Raw genomic sequence first — 20,087 nt, 5'->3', positions numbered from 1 at the left:
GTCATATATCAATCTGTTGATTTCATTGGTTAAGGAATAAAGAAACTGCCTAGGCCCCTTGATAGGCCAACCCTTAGGTGGGTGGAGTAAACAGAACAGAAGGCTGGGAGAAAGAAGCTGAGTCAGTAAGTTGCCATGGTTCTCCCACTCCAGGCAGAAGCAGGATAAGATCATTCCTGGCAAGCCAGCTCATGAGCTACATGGATATTAGAAATGGGCTAGTCCAGGTGTGAGAATTAGCCGAGAAAAGGCTAGATGTAATGGGCCAAGCGGTGTTTAAAAGAATACAGTTTCCATGTAATTATTTAGGGGCATAAGCTAAGCTAGCCATGTGGGCTTTCAGGAGACTGACCATTTAAATGGGTTTTTAAGCTGCATGACATAGATCTGCTGCATACTTAGAACTGGGGAAATGTATGTGGCTGTCAGAGGCTGTGAACAGACCTCTTCCACAATGTTGGACTGGGTGGAGCAAGCAGGCAAAAATGTATTTGACCTAGTAATGATACAGCATAAGTTCATTAGCATTTTAAGAAGCCCTCCTAGTCAGTAAAGAATTACAGATACACAAGAGGACAGATTTAGACATAAAATACCTGTATATGAGTCATAGTATTGGAGAAATGTACATAGGCTTAGAAGAGAGAAGAAAATGAGTATAGAGGTATAAAAGGAAATAAATGGTTTATAAAAGAAACATAAGCCATGTCAAAATAGAAAATTCACAGAGAGCCTGGATTATGTATATTATAGTGTTTTCTTGGGATTTTTTGACTAAAAAGGAGCTAAGTACAAAGACACATTTCATTGTATGGGCTGCTAAGCTAAACCAGCATGTATATTATAAAGGTATCTTGACTTCAGGATTTGGATTTAAGTATATGTTGCTTTGGAAAAGAGGTTATTCTTTTATTTACACAGAGGATGAGAACCTGTGGACTGCTTCTAGAATAATATGGTTTGATTCACCAAGACCCCCTGAAGTGTCACTGTAAATATCCTCCCCAAAAATTACTTTGCCCAACTGCTCACAGAAAACACGTAGGGCCAGCGATTAATCTAGAGTTCGGTGCCTTTTCATGCTGGCGAGTACAATATCCCCAGACTGCGATTTTAAGTTTAAAGGAGAGAGAGAGAGAGAGAGAGAGAGAGAGAGAGAGAGAGAGAGAAAGAAGAAAACATGCAACTGAGTGCATGTCTAAATCATGAAACTGAAGAGTACAAATTTGTGATGTAGCAGCTTCATCTGATGAACATATTTGGCATAAAGACTTGATAAAAAGACTTAGGTAAATTAGGAAAAGGTTCTCAGGCCTTGCAATTATAGTATGTGAGTAAGTCATACACACAGCAGGCTAATTAAGTCCTGATTGACAGTCACTAAAGGGCCATTGCAAATGTCAAGTATTTTCTATCTGGACTTAGTAGGTCTCAAAAATTAAGACAAAAAAAAAACCCACAAAAATACTTCCCTAGGGGCTCTGATTGATGACCTTTTGTAAAATTTGCAAGTCTAAAATTTGATGACCAGTGAAGAATCATTGTTACTTAACAGAACCATCTGAAAGGAAAGTGTAAAATTCTAGAACTTATTGTGTTCAAATGCTGAGCTTTGTCTTCTTATTTATTTGTTTGTTTGTTTGTTTACTTATTTTTAGATAAGGGCTTTTGTAGCCCAGGCTGTTTTCAAACTACCTATGTAGCTGAGGCTAGCCTGGAACTCCTGATCCATTTGCATCCATCTACTAAGTGCTATGATTATAACCAGGCACCATCATATCCAAATGAGGATAATATTTAGAATGTATTACTGGGATACGCTAAATATTGGCACTAGCACACTTTCTGAGTAAGTGCCCAGCAGGTATAGGAAGGCGGAAGTAGGCTCACATCTGGCCTGGAGAAAGCTCAGGTCTGGCCTAGAGAAGAGGCCAGTGTCTGACCTTGAAGGAGAGAAGAGCTTATCCTGACTCAAGGTCATCAGGCCTTGCCTAAGGACTTTTGAGTAAAAACTGAAAGGAATGTATTATGTCACTTTCACTGAAATTTCAGCTTCACCCACAAGCTGACCCTCTTTTCCACAGATGTGGAATTAGCAAGTCACAGTTAGTGGCTGCTTCAACAGCCTGATCATAGTGTTAAATCCATATAGAAAGAGATAATGCTGCTGCTGAGATATTAATTACTACCTAAGTTACTGGGACACGGAGGTTAGGACTTCAGTGTAACTCAGACCCATGTGACTGCTTAAAGAGATAGTGAACGAGAGCCCTCAACATGATAAAGATCTAGGGACAAAGAGACAGAAAACACAATCTGGCCATTTATAATTCATTCTACAAAAGCACACCACAGCATAGATACATTTTTCAAGTTGATTGGGGTATAATTTTATTAATTTTTAGATTTCACTTTAACAGTTTTTAAATTTATATTTTATTTAGTATCATTGTATGTATCAATTTAAGTGTGGGCCTGTTTGGAGCATCTGTGAACAACACAGGGCCACCTGTAAGAGTCAGGTCTCTTCTACTATAGTAGCTCTAGGAAATGAATTATGAGGTTAGCAGTAAATGATTTTACCTGCAGAGCTTTCTCAATGGGCCAGCTTTTGTGTTTTGTTGTTGTTTGGAAAAGATGATACAATTATATCAATTCCCCCTTCCCTCCCTAAAAGGTGCTCCATATAATCCCTCTTGTTCTCTTTTAAGTTCATGGATTCTTTTTTCTTTAATTTTGTGTGTGTGTATATATACTTGTGTGAATGTATGAATATATATGTCTTAGTGTTCTATTGCTTTGAAGAGACACCATAACCACAACAACTCATATAACCAAAAGCATTTAACTGCGGCATACCTAGTTTCAGTGGTTTAGTCCATTGTCCTCATGGCGAGGAGCATGGCAGCTTGTAGGCAGGCAGACATGGTACTGGAGACGTAGCTGAGAGTTCTACATCTGGATATGCAGGCAGCAGGAAGAAAAAGAGCCACTGGGCCTGGTTTGGGCCCTTGAAACCTCAAAGCCCAACCCCAGAAATACATTTCATCCAAGATCAGACATCCTCCAACAAGGTCATACTCCCCCCCCCCCGCCCCCAATCCTTTCAAATTTTGCCACCTCCTACGCATTCAAATATAGGAGCCAGGATACAGAGACCATTCCTATTCACATCCACACACAAACACAAGAAAACATTACACTATCCCGAAAGCACAATTCTTCCTTATTTTTCTAATCACTGTATGATCTGAGAATTTAAGAGAAAATGTCTGACAAAATTTCTGCTTTTCAAGCGGGTTTGCAACTCAAACTTCTTTTACTATCTTTTTATTAAAACTCCTACGATATGTATACATGTGTGTTTGTGTGTGTGTATGTGTGTGTGTGTGCCTGTGTATGATGTATATTGTGATTCTTTCCATAGTACTGGATGTCAGAGGTCAACCAATGGTGGTGTTTCTCTTCTTATTTTGTGTGGGCTCTGGGGCTCAAACCCAGGTCGTGAGGTTTGTGTTAAATGCTTTTTCTTGCTAAACCATCTTGGCAGTCTTTGAATGACCCACAGCTATATTTCAGAGACAATCCCTACATCCCCACATCTACCTTCAGATTCAGGCCCATACCGTCTCCCCTCTCTATGACACTGCCCTGCTTTCCTACAACTCTGCCCCTCTCTATGCCACTGCCCTGCTCCCCCACACCTTTCCCCTCCCTGCCTCTGCCCTGCTCTGCCACACCTGCCCCTTACCTGCTGCTGCCCTGCTCCTTCACACCTGCCTCCTCCATGCCACTGCCCTGCTCCCCCACACCTGCCCCTTCCCTGGCACTGCCCTGTTCCCCCACACCTGCCCCCTCCCTGCCACTTCCCTGCTCTCCCAACACCTGTCCCCTCCCTGACACTGCCCTGCTCCCCCACACCTGCTTCAGTTCCCTTTGCTTCTCTCTCTAGTCTCCTAGGGGATCTCAGAATTTTTTAAACTAGGGTTTTTTTTCTTCCGATTTTGTTTAGTTCATTCATCCTTTCATAATTTTAAAATGTATTCACATAATTGAATTATTTTTATTGAGATGACTTGGTGAAATCAGAAAAATGTGTTTTAATGTACTTCAACTTTTTTATACATAGAGAATATGACAGATTACAACATTCTTGTGCAGGAAAAGCAGAGTTCTGATTTCTTATTCTTAATAGACATACAAATTTTGGTTATAAAGTCCCACCCCTCCCCCTTTTTTCTGACAAGTATCTAACTGTTCTAGAAAACTAGTTCTGAGCCTAATTTTGGCACTATTTGAGAGAATTAGGAGATGTGGCCTTGTTGAAGCAAGTGTGTCACTGGGGATGGGTTTTGCGGTTTCAAAAGCCCACTATATGCCTAGAGTCTCTCTTCCCGCTGCATGCAGATTCAGATACACAACTCTCAAATATTTCTCCAGTGCCATGCTTGTCTGTGTGTCGCCATGCTTTCCACCATGATGACAATGGACTCAATCTCGGAAACCATAAACAAGTACCAGTTAAAAGTTTTCCTTTATAAGAGTTGACATGGACATGGTATTTATTCTTAGCAACAGAACTGAGATGTCTTTCCTTGGTTCCTTGGGCACTTGTACATATACACATGCTCACACAATACACACACACACACACACACACACACACACACACACACCAGAGAGAGAGAGTTAAGACATAAAATATTTTTTAAAAAAGACTACTCATTCAAAAAATTATTATATATTTTTTTCAATGTTGGTGCCTGAAAATTGGAGTAATTAAAAATACTACTCCAATCTTTAATATCATACTCACCTCTTTCTTCACCCAACCACTATCTTCTCTGCATTAGAAAACTATCTGTACCTTCTCCATGACAAGAGTAGCACTGGGAATACCCATTCTTACACTGCTTTTTGACAACAGAAATCATGGCCCATTCCTCTACAGCCATCAAAATCAAGCAGTAAGGCTTTAACGGTGAGAGAAGAAGCAAATGTTTTTACCATGATCTTCTACATTTACATTAAAATGCAGAACATCACTCTTCTGCTAGATACCCAAGGAGGGAAACGATAAGCACCAACAACAACAGCCTGCTCACCCTTAAGACAAATGGTGACAACAAAGGGAACCTACCGGAGCGTCACTAAAATGATCATTTACAATCTACAACAGAAGAAACCAGGTGCCAGCATGGAGGGGAAGGATGCTTGCAGCCTCAGTTGTGGGATGCACACAGACTCTTAGAGAAGGGTCAGGGATACCCATCCATAGCAGGTTGGTATGGAACACTCAACGTGGTATGAAAATGTACAGTCCCGTTTAGATCTATATGGAAGTATCCTCAATCACAGATCACTGGAGTACTGTGTATGTGCCCCAAGGATTAAACATACAACTACTTTAATCTGTTCTCCTGCTAAGCATTCAATATTTTTATGTATATACTCAAAAGGTTCCCTTCTGACTAAGCCCTATAAGTGAGGTTATAAGCATTTACTTCTTACCCATATTATTTGTACACTCCGGGAGGCAAGTAGTCTCACTAGCCCCTATTTTCCAAATTTTATTCTCTAGTAAGCAGTTTGTTACCACACTGTCCCCAAATCATGCAGGACTACTTGTTTAGTAAATTCCAAGGACCTGTATCTCGTATTTTAAATGTCGGCTTAGGGAAACCCACTAGCTTCTTAGCTGTGAATAAGCTGGTCATTTTCACACTAACCCAGTAGCCAATCAGCAGGCCATTAGTTTTTGTTGAAGATCCTTAAGAAGAATAAATGGCATCAAGAACACTTACCTGCACATGCAGAAGGAAGGTTACCCAGCTATCGGGAGCACAAGTACATAGACACACTGAAAACAATGCAGTGCTTGCAATTTATGCAAATAAAGCCTAGGGGTAGTAGTGGCTCCATCCAGCTCTGCCCCACTCATTCAGTAGATTTAGCTGTGTGTTCAAGGCTAGACCAATCACTCATGCAGTTATTGTGCAGAAATTGTTGAAGACATACACAAAATCCATGCCTGAAAAAGCGGGGACCTTGGCTTCCAGATAATCATAACAACTGGGTCTCTCTAAACAGCCATTAGACTACTGCAGTATGCAAAATCCATTAGGAAACTAGCGATCCTCATAAGGGTTGTGGAAAATGAAAGGGACCAATTACCATCACACAGATGGATTCCAGAGTGTGTCGATGTAGTGGGCACATACGTGAACAGACATGGGGTTAGACATAGAAGGGAACCCCCAAACCATGAGAAGGACAACAACAAAGATCATTGCTTAACCTGTTTTGTCAGAGCTGGTGGTCATGGTATTGGTAGTGATGGAGGTGAAGGCAGTCTTTGCGCTGTCCTTGGCAGTGACTGATTTCTGCTTATTTTTCATGGCTTCCAGTGCTTTGAGCTTCTTGGCATGTTTCGTGCCTTTGTAGTGGGCCGCAGCCTGGCTCTACAAAGGAGAACACAATGAACCATGCAATCAGGCTCATTTCTAAACTGGCATTCTCTGTATTACCACAAATACAGACTCTCTTTCAATAACAGGTACCATTCATGCTTAATGTTGGCCAGGGATGTCCTTAAAATGATGCATATAAAGCAATGGGAATTAAATTCTAAGAGGTAGAAGGAAGAAATATCCAGTTGCTTCTCTTAAGAAGCTGAATATTAACACATCAACATTTTCTTTTTAGAGTGTGGGGGTGTAAGAATTTATACCTGCATTGCCTTTGTTCTGCCAGCAGAGATGCTGGGCTCCAAGGAAGAACTAACAAAGGTTCTAGCAGAGGGATTCTCACCTACTCTGTTCACAAAGCATCTTTTCTCTTTCTCCAATGTGACTGAGGAACACTCACTCACTGGGTCTACAAGATTTTATATAACCGAGGATGTGTGCACTCAGGAGGCTGAACTTAGAAACACAAAAGCAAACACAGGGTTGAAGTATAAATGGGACTTGGAGAAGCAGGGGGATTTCCTGATTCTTTTTGTCCTTCTGCTTCCTCCCAGTGCTTCCTTAGGGAGTTCTAGGCGATGTTTCTCTCCAGCATTAATGTCATGATTAGGAGGCTTTGTGGCTCTTAAGTACCTGAAGTGATCATTCTTTCATTTGTGGTTCCTGAGATTCTGTTTTAAAGGCAATCTGTATTTCCTAAGGCTGCTATTTGTTCCCGGGGGGGGGGTGTGTGCAGATATTGAGCCACTGTCTACATAGCTACCACTAGTCTGGAACTTGAGACATTCTTGCTTCTGCCTTCTCAGGACTGGGATTTATAGACCTGCAGCATCTCCCATCGCGTATTCTCTTCAAACTCTTTTTAAGGAGTTTTGGACACGCTACTTGAAGCAGAAAGTCATCTGCTCTGAAATATTTATTAATGTTCATGGAAAAGATAAAAGCCTTTGCTGAAGTGGTACATGGATAAACAAGGAGAGTATTAGATTCCAACATTGTGCAGGACAAAACTTTTTAGGATCACTTCTGTAAGTATCATTGAAAGTCTACTGCATCTGTTGGGTTACTCATTACTTCCTATTGCATATTAAGCTACATGTTCCATTTTCCTATTAAAAATGGCAATGATTTCATTATATCAATTAGAGCAGGTGGGGTCATCTATTATAATATATTTTAATAAATAAACAAATAGTCTACACCTTAATTTGCATCATTCTGATAAAATGTCCTCAAAGGCCTAGGTACCTTTATTGAAAGAGCACTGGATAAGGAAACTCTATATTAGAAACAGTTTGAACAGAGAGCACACTCATGCACCAGGTACACATTTCTAATGACACAGAACACCAGAAGACATAGTGTGAATCCAACAGAAAGTTCAACCATGCTGCAGTTAACCGTGACATCAGTGACAGGCTCCATTGCCCTGATCCTAAGGGGGAAAGCAGCTCTGACAGAATACTTTGTTTTGTTTTTCTGCCTGGTTCTACTTTTCAGTTCCCCATGCTGCACTGCAAGTGAAGCACAGACTATAACAGATTAAATGCACATGGGAGCTGGATGTGTTCTTCAGATCACTGCTACATAATATCCCTTAAAACAAAGTGCTTTTCCCTGGTGATTGACAGGAATGTTTTAGTAATACGTATTTAAAAATGGAATTTTAATCAAGGTCTCCACTTATATATTCAAATGCACCTAGATTTCAACTAGTGAGACAAGTTCACCCTGTAGGCCATATTGGCCTTGGCCTCACACTTAGGCTGTACTTTTGTCAGTCTCTTCAGTGTGGAGTTACAGGTGTGTTGCAGCCATTGCTCAGTTTCAACGTATACATGTTAAAAGATCCTAGAAAATTAGACATTTTCAGGGGATGAGAGATTTTCCATAATGTAGCCTAGGTGAATGATTTTGCTTTTGAAATGAAGACTCTTTCTACAAAAGAATTCCTGCAAAGAGTGAGCACCGTCCACAAAGAAAGACGAGTCTTTCTCTGCACAGGTGCAGAAGCCTGAGGTTTCCTGGTGGCTCAGGAAGACTCAGCCAGGACAGAATGACAGAAGGCACTGGAGTTGGCAGGCTCTTGCTTGACGCATCTGACAGGTTGAGGTTGAAAACATAACAATGAAAGGCATACTCACAGTCACGTTCACCAAGTGCTAGCCTTGAAGTACCACGTTAATCACTTTGGTTACAGATTACCTACGTTTTCCCTACTAGGCAACAAAGACTTGTCTAAGGAGTCAAAGGGTGGGAAGGTGTAAAGAGCTGCAGGCAGTATGGGCTGTGTAGAATTTGAGTGTGATGGACGACAGTGTTGGAGGCCAGCAGAAAAGGCTAGCTGGGTGTGAGCAGGTGCATGCTGACAATGGAGGTGGTGGAACAGATTTGAAAAACAATACAGATTCATGCCCATCCTAGATATTTTGAATTTCATTCAACTGACATTTTGTGGGAGTTTGGGAACTATCCTTTGGGCATCCTGGTATAAAGGCTCTAATCTATACCTACTGACCCTAATTGCATTGTCTGAGTTGATTCATGGATGCTATGGCTTGTGTGAAAGTGGAAATCTAACCAACTCGCCTTATGCTTTAGGGCATGCGACTGACTTCAGAGGGTATTCGGGCTCATCTCTCTGTGCCACCGTTGGCAAGGTTGAAGCCTAAGCAGCATGCTTATGAAAGATTTTCAAAAGCATTGCTTGGCCAAGGCTTATTTGGGGCCTCATCTGCTCTTTGAGGCAGAGAGATGCAAGGCAGTCTTGCTATATACCAGTGTACTTTGTCCCCTATGAGGCTATTTGGGGTAGTAATCAGTCCGTTTCTGAACTAAATCATTCAGAGAAACTGAGACTCCTGAAGAGACAAGCAAATGTCTATTTTTAAACACAAATGATGTCATCAGCAAATCAGCAAATATGCTTATAACTGAGATGATTTCAGGATTCTGTCCTCTGTAAGTGAAGACGAATCGTATACACGGAAGCCAATATAGCAGAACTATGCTATAACAACAAGCTGATGGTGTCACAGAAATCGCTGCATTGATGTGAATCTTGAGCTAGCAAATGGCATCATAGAGCTTAACAGATGTCATCCCAGAGGCATGTCCTGCATAAAGGGATGATACCGTTCTAAGTGTGGCCTCTATACCCTGCTTCTCAGTGCTATCACAGCTTTCCTCATCTTCAGATGTGATCCCGCATATTTCAAGCTCTCTTTTAGCCCCAGCAGACCTCAGTTTCCAAAGAGGATACATTTAACTTTTAAGTAGCTAACACCTGAGAGGGGAGTCATCTCTTAAAACAAACACCAGCACCTGGGTGGTGCTGGCACACACCTTTGATCCCAGCATTCGGGGGCAGAGGCAAGCAGATCTCTGGGAGTTGAAGGTCAGCTTGTTTGAAAGAGTGAGTTCCAGGACAATCTCCAAAGCTACTTAGAGAAACCCTGCATCCCTGACACCCTGGGAGATTTGATAATGGCTTGTCATTGTATACTTTTACAACTTGCTCCTTAAACTTTTATTTGGTGTGATTCTCAAAAATTAAGATTTTTTATGTAAGCATGTATACCTGGTTACCATAAAGAATCAATGTGGAGAGGCTCATGTGGTCTTGGTTAGTTTGCGATGACAAGAACCGCATGCTCCTTAGCACTCGTAAGGACCTGGTAAAGTGCACATCCTCGGTGTCTGTTCTAGGCATCTGGAATCAGAAACTCTAAGGACTGACTGCAGGTTATTATATAGATAGTCAAAGGACACTGTGGTCACTGAAGATGGGTACCTCTCCCATAATCAGAACCTTGTAAAATACGGAGCTGAAACAGCAGCCCTGCTGATTGTACCAAAGAATGGAATCTGAGTCTACCTCTGACTCTGGGTGGGAACTTGACCTTCTGAAGTGCCCAGAAGATCATAAGATTACTGTCTAGTGGAGGCCTCCTGGAAAAGAACAAGGACATCCTATCGTATTCTCCAAAGGAACTGTTTTTTACCTGAACAAGGAAACCGCCCTCTGAGAAGCCGTGAGTGTCGGAAATAGAAAGCCTAGCAGAACATGTGGATCATCACAGTGGTGTTCTGCTGTCCACTCCCAGCTGTGAGATTGTTTTCCTTTGCAAAGGCCCCCAACCCTTCAGAGTGCCTACAGTGGTTCTTACGGAATGCCTCTGGTCTACACTGCATCTGCATTAATTCAACAGTTGGGAATGGAGAAGCAGCTGAACAGCTAAGAATACTCGCTGCTCTTTTTTTTTTAATTTATTTATTTATTAAGGATTTCTGCCTCCTCCCCGCCACCGCCTCCCATTTCCCTCCCCCTCCCCCGGTCAAGTCCCCCTCCCTCATCAGCTCGAAGAGCAATCAGGGTTCCGTGCCCTGTGGGAAGTCCAAGGACCACCCACCTCTATCCAGGTCTAGTAAGGTGAGCATCCAAACTCGCTGCTCTTGCAGAAGACCTAGGTTGGGTTTCCAGTACCCACATCAGGCTGCTCACAATGACTGATAGCTCCAATTCCAGGGGATCTGACTTTCTGACATCCTCTTTTGCCTTTTTAGGCATTTGTACACATGTGGTATGTGGTGTACGCATAGAAATACACACACACACATGCACACACACACACACACACACACACACAAAGTAAAAAATAAATAAAAATTTAAATTCATTCAACAGCAACAGAGAACAGAAGGGACCAGAGAGCAGAAGGGATGGCAGAGTAAGATCCTGTAAACAGGGGCTAAAGTTTGACTGTAGCATAAGCCTGTTGAGTAATTCTGATTTATACCAGCATTTTCTTATGAATTTTCTCCAGGAACTCATTCTCACAAAAACGCTGCTAGGGCACAGAGACCAACAACCCAACAATGGTGCTTTTGCTTTATTCCCTCCTTATGTACACAGTACAGGGGCAGGCTTACTCTTAGTTTATGGCATTTGATTAAAGCATTTCTTACAGTGAAGACCTAGTCACACAGCCCACTCTCCTTCCCTATCCTCCCTGTCACTCTTACAAAGAAAGGAGACTGAAGGTTATCAATGCCTGCCTCATCCAGGAAGGTTCTGACCTATGATCTACAGTGAGAGCTTAGGCTGATAACTATCTGAGAAATAAGACAGCTTTCTGTTTTCCCTGTATTCTATCTCCTTACCATCCCATAACTCATCATCACTGCTTCCCAAAACCCGAACTCCTGTTCACTTTCATAACTTAGGAAGCTATCCAAGTTGTAGTTACCGACAACCTCGAACCTTATTGTGTTACTACGTGAGCAAGTAATGAGCTTGTTTGTATTTTCTACTTCCGGTCTATCCGTGATGACTTTATTCCACAGACTCAAATTATCAAATCTTCTAAGGTCCACATCTCCAAACGATGAGTTTTTAATCATCGATGCAAAATCATTTGAAGGTTAAATAGTTCTATCCATAAATATAGGCAGTGTATGGAGATGGCAAGCACAGGTAGCAGCTTAGTTCCCTGAGGCTTTCCATTTGTCTTGGAGTTAGGATCACGGGCCTCTGTGATAATGCACTTAGCAGTCTAGTTCCTGCACCTGCATGCACCATGTGCACAAGCCACTCTCCAAACACTGTACCTAGCAACTTTGATCTTGATTGAACTCATCTGGGGGGCATGCTCAGTGAGACAACTATATTCACTTTTAACTTTTTAGAGAGAATCTCCTATATGATGCCTATGTAAAGCTGGGAAAAGGCATAGAGCAGGAACAATGTATGTATGACTTAATCTACCAGTCAAAATAGAAAACTACCCAAACCATGCCCCTTAGTGACTGACTTCTCATTCTCTAGGACCCTATAAAATAAAATGAAGATTGAGCAGTAATCAGAGTCCTTGGGGATCCTCACTTCCATGGTCACCAGCAAAGCAGATAGCATCTTACTCTATCACCTAAGCCACCATTTTCCTTTAGATAAGTTTGTCCAGCTTCTTTGGCAAATCTGTGTGAGCCAGTTTTCAGCTCTTGGGCTAATAAGCCAAGAAGTTGGAAACCCTAGACAGAGGTTCAGACCACTCTGAGTATCAGTGTGAACCAGGAGTGAACCATTATCAGAAATGTATTTCCTTCCTATTTGGGCCTTGGGGCACATGGCTTGTAATCTCAGCTGCTCAGGAATCAAAGGCCTGAGAATGTGAGCTTTAGCTCTGTGGAGTGAGTTCAAGGGCAGCTTTGGTAACATAGTTAGAGTCTATCTCAAAATTTAAAAAAAAAAAAAGATGACTGATAATATAATTCAGTGCTAGAGTGATCTCTGAGCATGTAAGTTTAGGTATCAGAATAAAACCAAAAATAAAACAAAAATAAAAATAAAACAAAAGTAAAAATAAAGTATACATACATGCCATAAATTCCAGCACTTAGGAAGTACAGACAGGAGGATGAGGAATTCAAATATAGCATGGGGTATGTGAGACTAGTTTAAAAACAAAGAATAAATTCTGATGCCAATCATAGGGTCCATGTCTATGACTTCGTATGTATATATGTTAGCTATATCTCTGTCAATACCTATCTACAGCCCTATGTCTAGAACCTTCTGTCTAGGAGAGATGAACTGAAAATACCAAGTTAACTTGAAAAACGTCCATTCTAGTTGAGTCTGTTCTAACCCTCTATGTGATGTCGCCTGAGTTTCTTCCTTTCATTTTCTGATGTTACTTTTCCTGTCTAAGGTAATTATTGTTGCATAGTGAACTCTGACACCGTTACTTTCACCTATTACATATATTCTATTGCTTTTCTATGGCCCAAATTGTGGCAGCTAGAGGAACGTGACTTGTTATGATAATAAATAATAATTATATTGAATAATAATGATGACAATGAATAATAATAGTAAGCAAAAGCTAAGCCCTGTGCCACGACTTTTGGAACTTCATTATAGCAAAGAAGTGTCTTATTCCATTTTACCTGTGGGGATGTGACTTAGAGTTACCCACGTCTATGCTCTTTAATTATGTATGCATTTCTTTCTCTTATCGAGGGAGTTGTTGGGTGGCAAAGACACAAACACAACTCTGAAACCTCAGGGCAGTATTTTCTCTGCTGATTTACTTAATAAAACACTGAAGGATAAGTTTAAATATAGAATAGTGGAGTACTGTATTTTACACTTATGCATATCAATTCTCATAGACAACAGGGAAAAGGCCACAAGGTTGATATTTGCGGTCTGTAATGACATTCCCGTATAGAATATTTAATGATTTGTATCTTCTCACTGCACAGTTTAGAATTCAAGTAGCAGACTCTACTAATAATGACTTTTTATAGTTGTGTGTACAGAAGTACAAAATCACACATGGTGATGCACTCAAGTGTGTTTTGTGAATTCACATGATGGGTGATTCCATTCTTTTGTGTGATGGGGGAGAGTCTTCTGGCTTGTGTTAATATCATTGTTTAAATAAAGAGACTGCCTTGGACCTTTAATAGGACATAAAATTAGGTAGGCGGAGCAAACAGAACAGAATGCTGGGAGAAAGAAGCTGAGTCAGGGAGTCGCCATGATTCTCCCACTCCAGACAGACGCAGGTTAAGATCTTTCCGGGTAAGCCAGCTCGTGGTGCTACACAGAATATTAGAAATGGGCTAGCCAATAAGAGGTTAAAACTAATGGGGCAAGCAGTGTTTAAACAAATACAGTTTCCATGTAATTATTTCGGGTATAAAGCTAGCCGGGTGGCAGGAAGCAGCCCGCTGCTCTTAATACTACATTTGTGCACCCCAATACAGAAACAAATAGTAGCAACCATGAGAACTGAAAACAAAGGTAATATCACAAGAGTGGTTGTCATACACTACCACTATTCAAGGTGGGAAACATCTAAATAGATCTACAGAAAAGGAAGGGCTGTGCCTTATTTTCCCAGATACTTGAGAAACTTTTGTAAACAAAGAAAATACTTTGTTGGGCTTTGCTACATAGTTGGAAAAAATCTGACGAGATGGATTCATGTGCCTTGCAAAACTCATGATCTCAATGCATGAATCAGTTAATAGTCTCATGTTTCTGCCTTATACAACAGAGTACTTAGTTGAGTAAGATAAGCTGAATGTAGACTCTTTTCCTGATGTCTGCTGTGGAGAAAACCACAGTATCTGCGCATGTTGAACTCACTTGGCTGCATCCTTAACAAATCATAGTGGAGAGCTCACTAGGGGCAGGGAATCATGACGGGATTTAGAAACTGGTACTCAAGGTCATATCTGGTTTGGAGGGACATCTCTCTGGCTAAATTTTCTCATCGACTTTGGGCTGTGGCCAGATGTCTCTAGTGAGTATTAACTCTAGAGATCAAACTGAAAATGATCCAGGTTTTTGAAGAATGGAGAAAAAAATCAGAGAAATCTAACTATTCAGTCAGTGCATGGGATGCTTGTCCAATTCTTTGCTCATGTTGTGAATGAGACATTCTGTCTCTAAAGTCTAGAGACAAACTAGAGGTGGTGAATCTAATTATGTCCCAGGGTCAAGCTGCCATAAGGTGTTTGTACTCTGGAATGACATGAGTGTGATCTCTAACTGGTCTGTAATCCACACCTACCCTAGTTAAAATGTCATCTCCAGCAAGGAAAAACACTCTTACTGGAGATAAATGAGCAGCAGCCCCCCCCCTTTCATTCTTTAAAGAAACATGCCACAAGAAGAAATCTTTTTCAAGCTCTTATGACTGGTTTGCTCTTGCCTGGAGTATATTTGCTGCCTACTGACATGGCATCTGCTCTAGTTTTGGGTTAGAAGTGATATCCATTACATCACTTATGTCATTAGTACAGAGGGTTAAATGTCTGCCCCAATTTGGCCACATAAAGTAGACCTCAAAATGCTGCCCATTCCATCTCTAGAATTCACTATCCGTCTCTAAACGCTTGCCTATTAAATGCATGTTGAATTAATTTCTCATTTTGATTTTTAAATGGAAATATGCATATGGTGTCTCAGTGGATTCTGTGTGTGTGCAGGGTTCAACTTCATTCTCTGCTGTTGGTTGGCACCTCGCCCTGTCTGCTGAACACACTTCAGGGGAATTTTATGGCACTTAGCGCAGGCAAAGCATCTGGCACAAACACAAACTTTCCTCCCTTTCTCTGGGAGGAAGCTTATCGTGAACCACAAATTGTGCTATTTATGAGCACTCTCTTCGCGTAGAATGTAGCCAAGGGATAATTTGGAGATGGTTTGCTTTTAAATTTTTTAGTGAATAATAGTTCCCTCCCCCCTTCCCAGGAAATGCACTGGATGGCTGCAAGGATGGCTTTACATTTTAAACGTTATCTGGAACACCAAATTCTTCAAATACACAGAAATTTTAAATAGTGGGAAATTTTTCATATAGAATGCTTAATGCCCAAAACTATAAAGAAATTATGACATCAATAATCAGTTTTCTTCCCTGTCCATCCACATAGTAATGTAGCTCTTCTATTTCCTGAGGAGAAGCCCTTAGAGGAGGGGATCAGTCTCTATATGTAAGCATTTGGGAAAGGCTTCCTCCTATAATGTTGTAGAAAGGCTAATCTGAAATAAATGAATCCAATTGTTTTTTTTTAATTCATTTTCCTTTTTAGTTATGTGTATGTATGTGTGTCTGTGTGGGGGTATGTGAAGTTGCCCACAGATGCCAGGAGGAGACACCAAATTCCCCTGGAGCTGGAGTTCTAGCTGGTAATCATGTTTGGATTCCTTGGAAGAGCAGCAGGTTAAGAGAAGTAAGAGCACTTAAACACTAAGCTATCTCTCTAGAGAAGTGGTTCTCAGCCGTCCTAAACCCAGAACGCTTTAATACGGCTCCTCATGTTTTGGTGGCCTCCAACCATACAATTATATTGTTGTTACTTCAACACCATAATTTTGCTACTACTATGACTCATACTGTAAATATCTGATATGGAACCCCAAAGGAGTTATGGCCCACAGGTTGAAAGTACTGTGAGTCTAAACCCTCCAATTGCCCATTGAGAGATCTTGTCTCAAACACGAGTCTCAAAAGTGTGTGATTATCTATCTGTAAGATCTATGGGGCCTACAGAATGATATTCTGTATATCATCCAGATGTTTTGTCAGAGTTGAACACCACGTGGGTCTCTGGAGATCTTTTGTATTGTATAAAAAGATGACGAGTTGCTATCATAGATAACCCCAAAACCCTGTAATCCTGTGGGTGGGGTTCACACATACTCATTTCTTTTTCTAACTGGTCATTTATTTACAAAGGACTCACTGCACAGTTACTGTGGACCAGACATAATTATAGTATGTGGTCTGGAGATTACAGATGAAGTCTAGGCTGCTGCTAAATTGGGGAATTAATCAGTAACAGATGGTAACTGAAGTCCCTGAGAAATGCCATTTGTAAGACAAATTAAAGATATTTTTCTGTTTAAACATTGAAACCAATCCCCGGTCAGCTGCAGCATTTAAATGAATGAACTCAGACTCCAGCTGACAGTTATATGGCTACATATTTACAAGTCTTTCAGTGAGCTAAAGCACACTTCAGCACTTAGCTGCTTTTACAAAAATCTTTTCTTAGAGGGCAAGTGCATTCGCCCTTGATCTTCAGGTGCCAACCATAGTAAACTCTCCTCTTCTCAGCCTAACACCGCAGTTAGTTAACTAGGAGAGTCCCCCTCTCCCCTGTCACACACACTTGTCCTTGCCGAGTAGAATGTAGTGAATAGGCATTGTTCTTTGGAGGCCAATTTCAGACTTAAAGTTCCATTATAAGAACCGTGAAATGAAATGGGCAAACCCTAGCTACAAAAGGTTACAACGAGGTGTCCTCAAAACCAGGCAGTAAGACTGCTCTCTCAGAGTGAAAATTGCACCAGATGAAATTAGCCTTTTGAAGGAACCTTATTAAAGGGCAGGTCAAAAGCAGGAAGGCGCGCTAGGAGCACTAATCAAGGGCTGACTAAATTCAGGATGGGCGATGACTTAATGAATATTATTAGCATGTCTGAAATGAGGCTATGCTTGCCGAATAGATCTCACCCTGGCATCCAGGAGAGGAAATTTAATGATATGTGGGTCTTTTTCTCTGCCCCTGATAAGAACAGGAAGAGAAGCCACCATCTGATCTTCTCTGCGGTATGACTTCTGCTTCTGTTTCTTCAGATTCCAAAAGTAGGGGGCTAGCTGGTAAAGCATAGTTTTTCATAAGGAGAAGTGTTAAAATTCTTGTGGGGGAGAAACACTGGGAGAGCTTCTGTCAAAGCCAATGCAGTGCTAATGACTAGAGATAGTAATAAGAGGAGCATAGTGATCGGTTTAATCGAAATTTGGCATGTTATGAGATGGCTAATCAATGATTTGGGCAAAGCATTACCTTGGTGCATAGATCTGATGAAGAGTGAAGTCAGAGTGCTGCCTCACCAGACAAAAAGACTTGGAACTCATGACAAGAAGCTGTGTGAGCAAGCAGGAAGGCCTTTAGGCTAAGATGTCTTTTAGCTTCTCCATGTAGCACTCGTTTTCCCCAGGAATGAGCAGGACTCAGTGAGTCCTATGGTCTACTGTTAGAAAAGTGACCTTAGGAATGACCAACTCTGACCCAAAGAGATTGGGAGAATGTTTAAATAATTCTAGATTTGTATGGCTCTTTTAGTAAAGAAGTTCTGGTTTCTATGACTAATTTCTGTGACTTTCATTGAAGAACAGAAATTCTAAAGCCAATGACCTGCCTTTAATGAAGAAAAAAAAAAGCAAGAAAAACAAGGAAAAAAGCTGGGCAAGTGGTTGCTTGTGAGCACTAGCCTTCCACTGAAATTTGCCAGCATGCCATGGACCATGTTTGTTTGTCTGGTTGGTTAGTTGGTTGAATGTTTATTCCAGTACTTAGGCTTGAACCTACTTCTTGCACATCCTAGGCTAATGCTCTATCATGAAGTTAACCACCACCCCCACACCCAAGGCATCATAGTCTAAAAGATCCTCTTCTAGACCCTGGGAACAGTAGTAATTGCAACATTTGAGCATTCTCATCCCACAAATAAAGAATTAAGATGCAAACTGCAGCTTCATGCAAACCCTAAAACTAAAGCTTTTGCTTTATGTTTTTCACATCTTCAAAGGTCAGTTTTCACTTTTTCACTTATTCTGCTAAAGTATATTCAGTGCTCTGGGGCAGGGGACCAAAACCAGGGCTGAATTTATTGGTTTTCAGGAATAGTTGAAATGGCACTGATAAATAAATTACAAAAAAAGCTTTCCTCAAACACAAATTAATAAATTTTGATTTTACAAATGTTAAAAAAATACAACATATGATGGCTTATAATATTTAGTGAATTTCTAAGTTGCTTGAGTTCACCAGGGTCAAAGTATGTTTAACAATGAATATACTTTGATATTTTCATGAGAACATTAAATACAGGAGCTTTCTTAGCCATGCTTGTTAATATTACCACTTCTACTGTTTAAGCCAGCAAGTGATTTTCCCCCTTAGGCATATATTAACAATTTACTTTTTGTAGACAGTATATAAATATGATTAGCTTTGCAAATTGCTCTTTATTCTGTTACTGGTAAGTAATTTTTATATTATAGCAGCATAAACAGATGCACTTCCAACTACATATCCAGCTGTAATGAGCTAATGTAATGTGTTAAAACAACAAAAGAACTTCAGGAATGATTTAGTGAGTCAAGCCATAGGGAAGCTCAGAGCAACACTGAACATAGGGGCTAAAAAAGTTTTTTTTTAAGATTTGCGTATCACTAAAGAATTGTAGAGTCGCTGTTTTCTGAAATTTACCAATAGCTGTGTAGTCATCTCAGAGGCTGGGGCTTTAAATGTCTAAGCAGAAAAGTTCCAGAGATGTTGTTCCTTACTCTCCCATTGCCTCAAGATTGAGATGTCTGCTTCTAGTCTAAGTGGAAGATCTGATTTATGTATTTTTATACCTTTTCATTTCAATAGCTGTACTCTCCAAATGTTCCTAGCCTGGGGCATCCCAAAATGGAGACAGATGTTGTAGACATAGAGAAGGGAAAGGAGATGCTCAGATGTAGCCCTGTAGACAAACATCTGAAGAGTGAGCCATGAGAGAGGGAGAGAGGGAGAGAGGGAGAGAGGGAGAGAGGGAGAGAAGGAGAGAGGGAGAGAACCAAGATGGAAGCCAAGGAAGGAGTTGAAGAAAGGTATCTACCACAGCTGTTATGCCAGACAAATGGCGGGCAAAACTATCACATCCAGAGAAATGTATGTTGTCAGTGACTCTGATTTAGGACAGGGCACTCTAATGCTAATGAACTCTCTTCAAAATGAAGTTTGAGAAAGCTAAGCAATGAAAGAAACTGACTTGCTAAATGGGGTGACTTCCTGAAGCAAGCACTCTGTCTTTAACTTCCCTGATAAGATGAATATTATGATTTAATTCTACATATATGTACTTCTAAATTACAAGCATTAAGAGACAAGTCTGAGCTTAGCAGTAGTGGCTAATGCCTTTGATTCCAGCACTGGGGAGGCAGAGGGGATTTATGAGTTTAAAGTCAGCTTGGTCTAAGAATGAGTTCCAGGACAACCACGACAATTATTACATAGAGAAACCTGTCTCAAAAAAACCCAAATAAA

General features: G+C 40.8%; 1 protein-coding gene across 4 annotated transcripts in view; it reads right to left on the bottom strand.

Moving 5' to 3' along the window:
- Znf385d (zinc finger protein 385D) overlaps positions 1-20,087 on the bottom strand; it is an 888,814-nt gene that overhangs the window by 96,970 nt on the left and 771,757 nt on the right. For all 4 annotated transcript variants that reach the window (XM_026779790.1, XM_013346872.2, XM_005348567.3 and 1 more), the window contains one exon: positions 6,299-6,461. In XM_026779790.1, the coding sequence (XP_026635591.1) occupies positions 6,299-6,461 (163 nt within the window). The remainder of the gene's footprint in view (positions 1-6,298; positions 6,462-20,087) is intronic.

Source organism: Microtus ochrogaster, chromosome 6 (assembly GCF_000317375.1).
Source record: "Microtus ochrogaster isolate Prairie Vole_2 chromosome 6, MicOch1.0, whole genome shotgun sequence".
In the NCBI taxonomy this organism is placed as follows: Eukaryota; Metazoa; Chordata; class Mammalia; order Rodentia; family Cricetidae; genus Microtus; species Microtus ochrogaster.
This window is presented reverse-complemented; position numbering and strand designations above follow the sequence as displayed.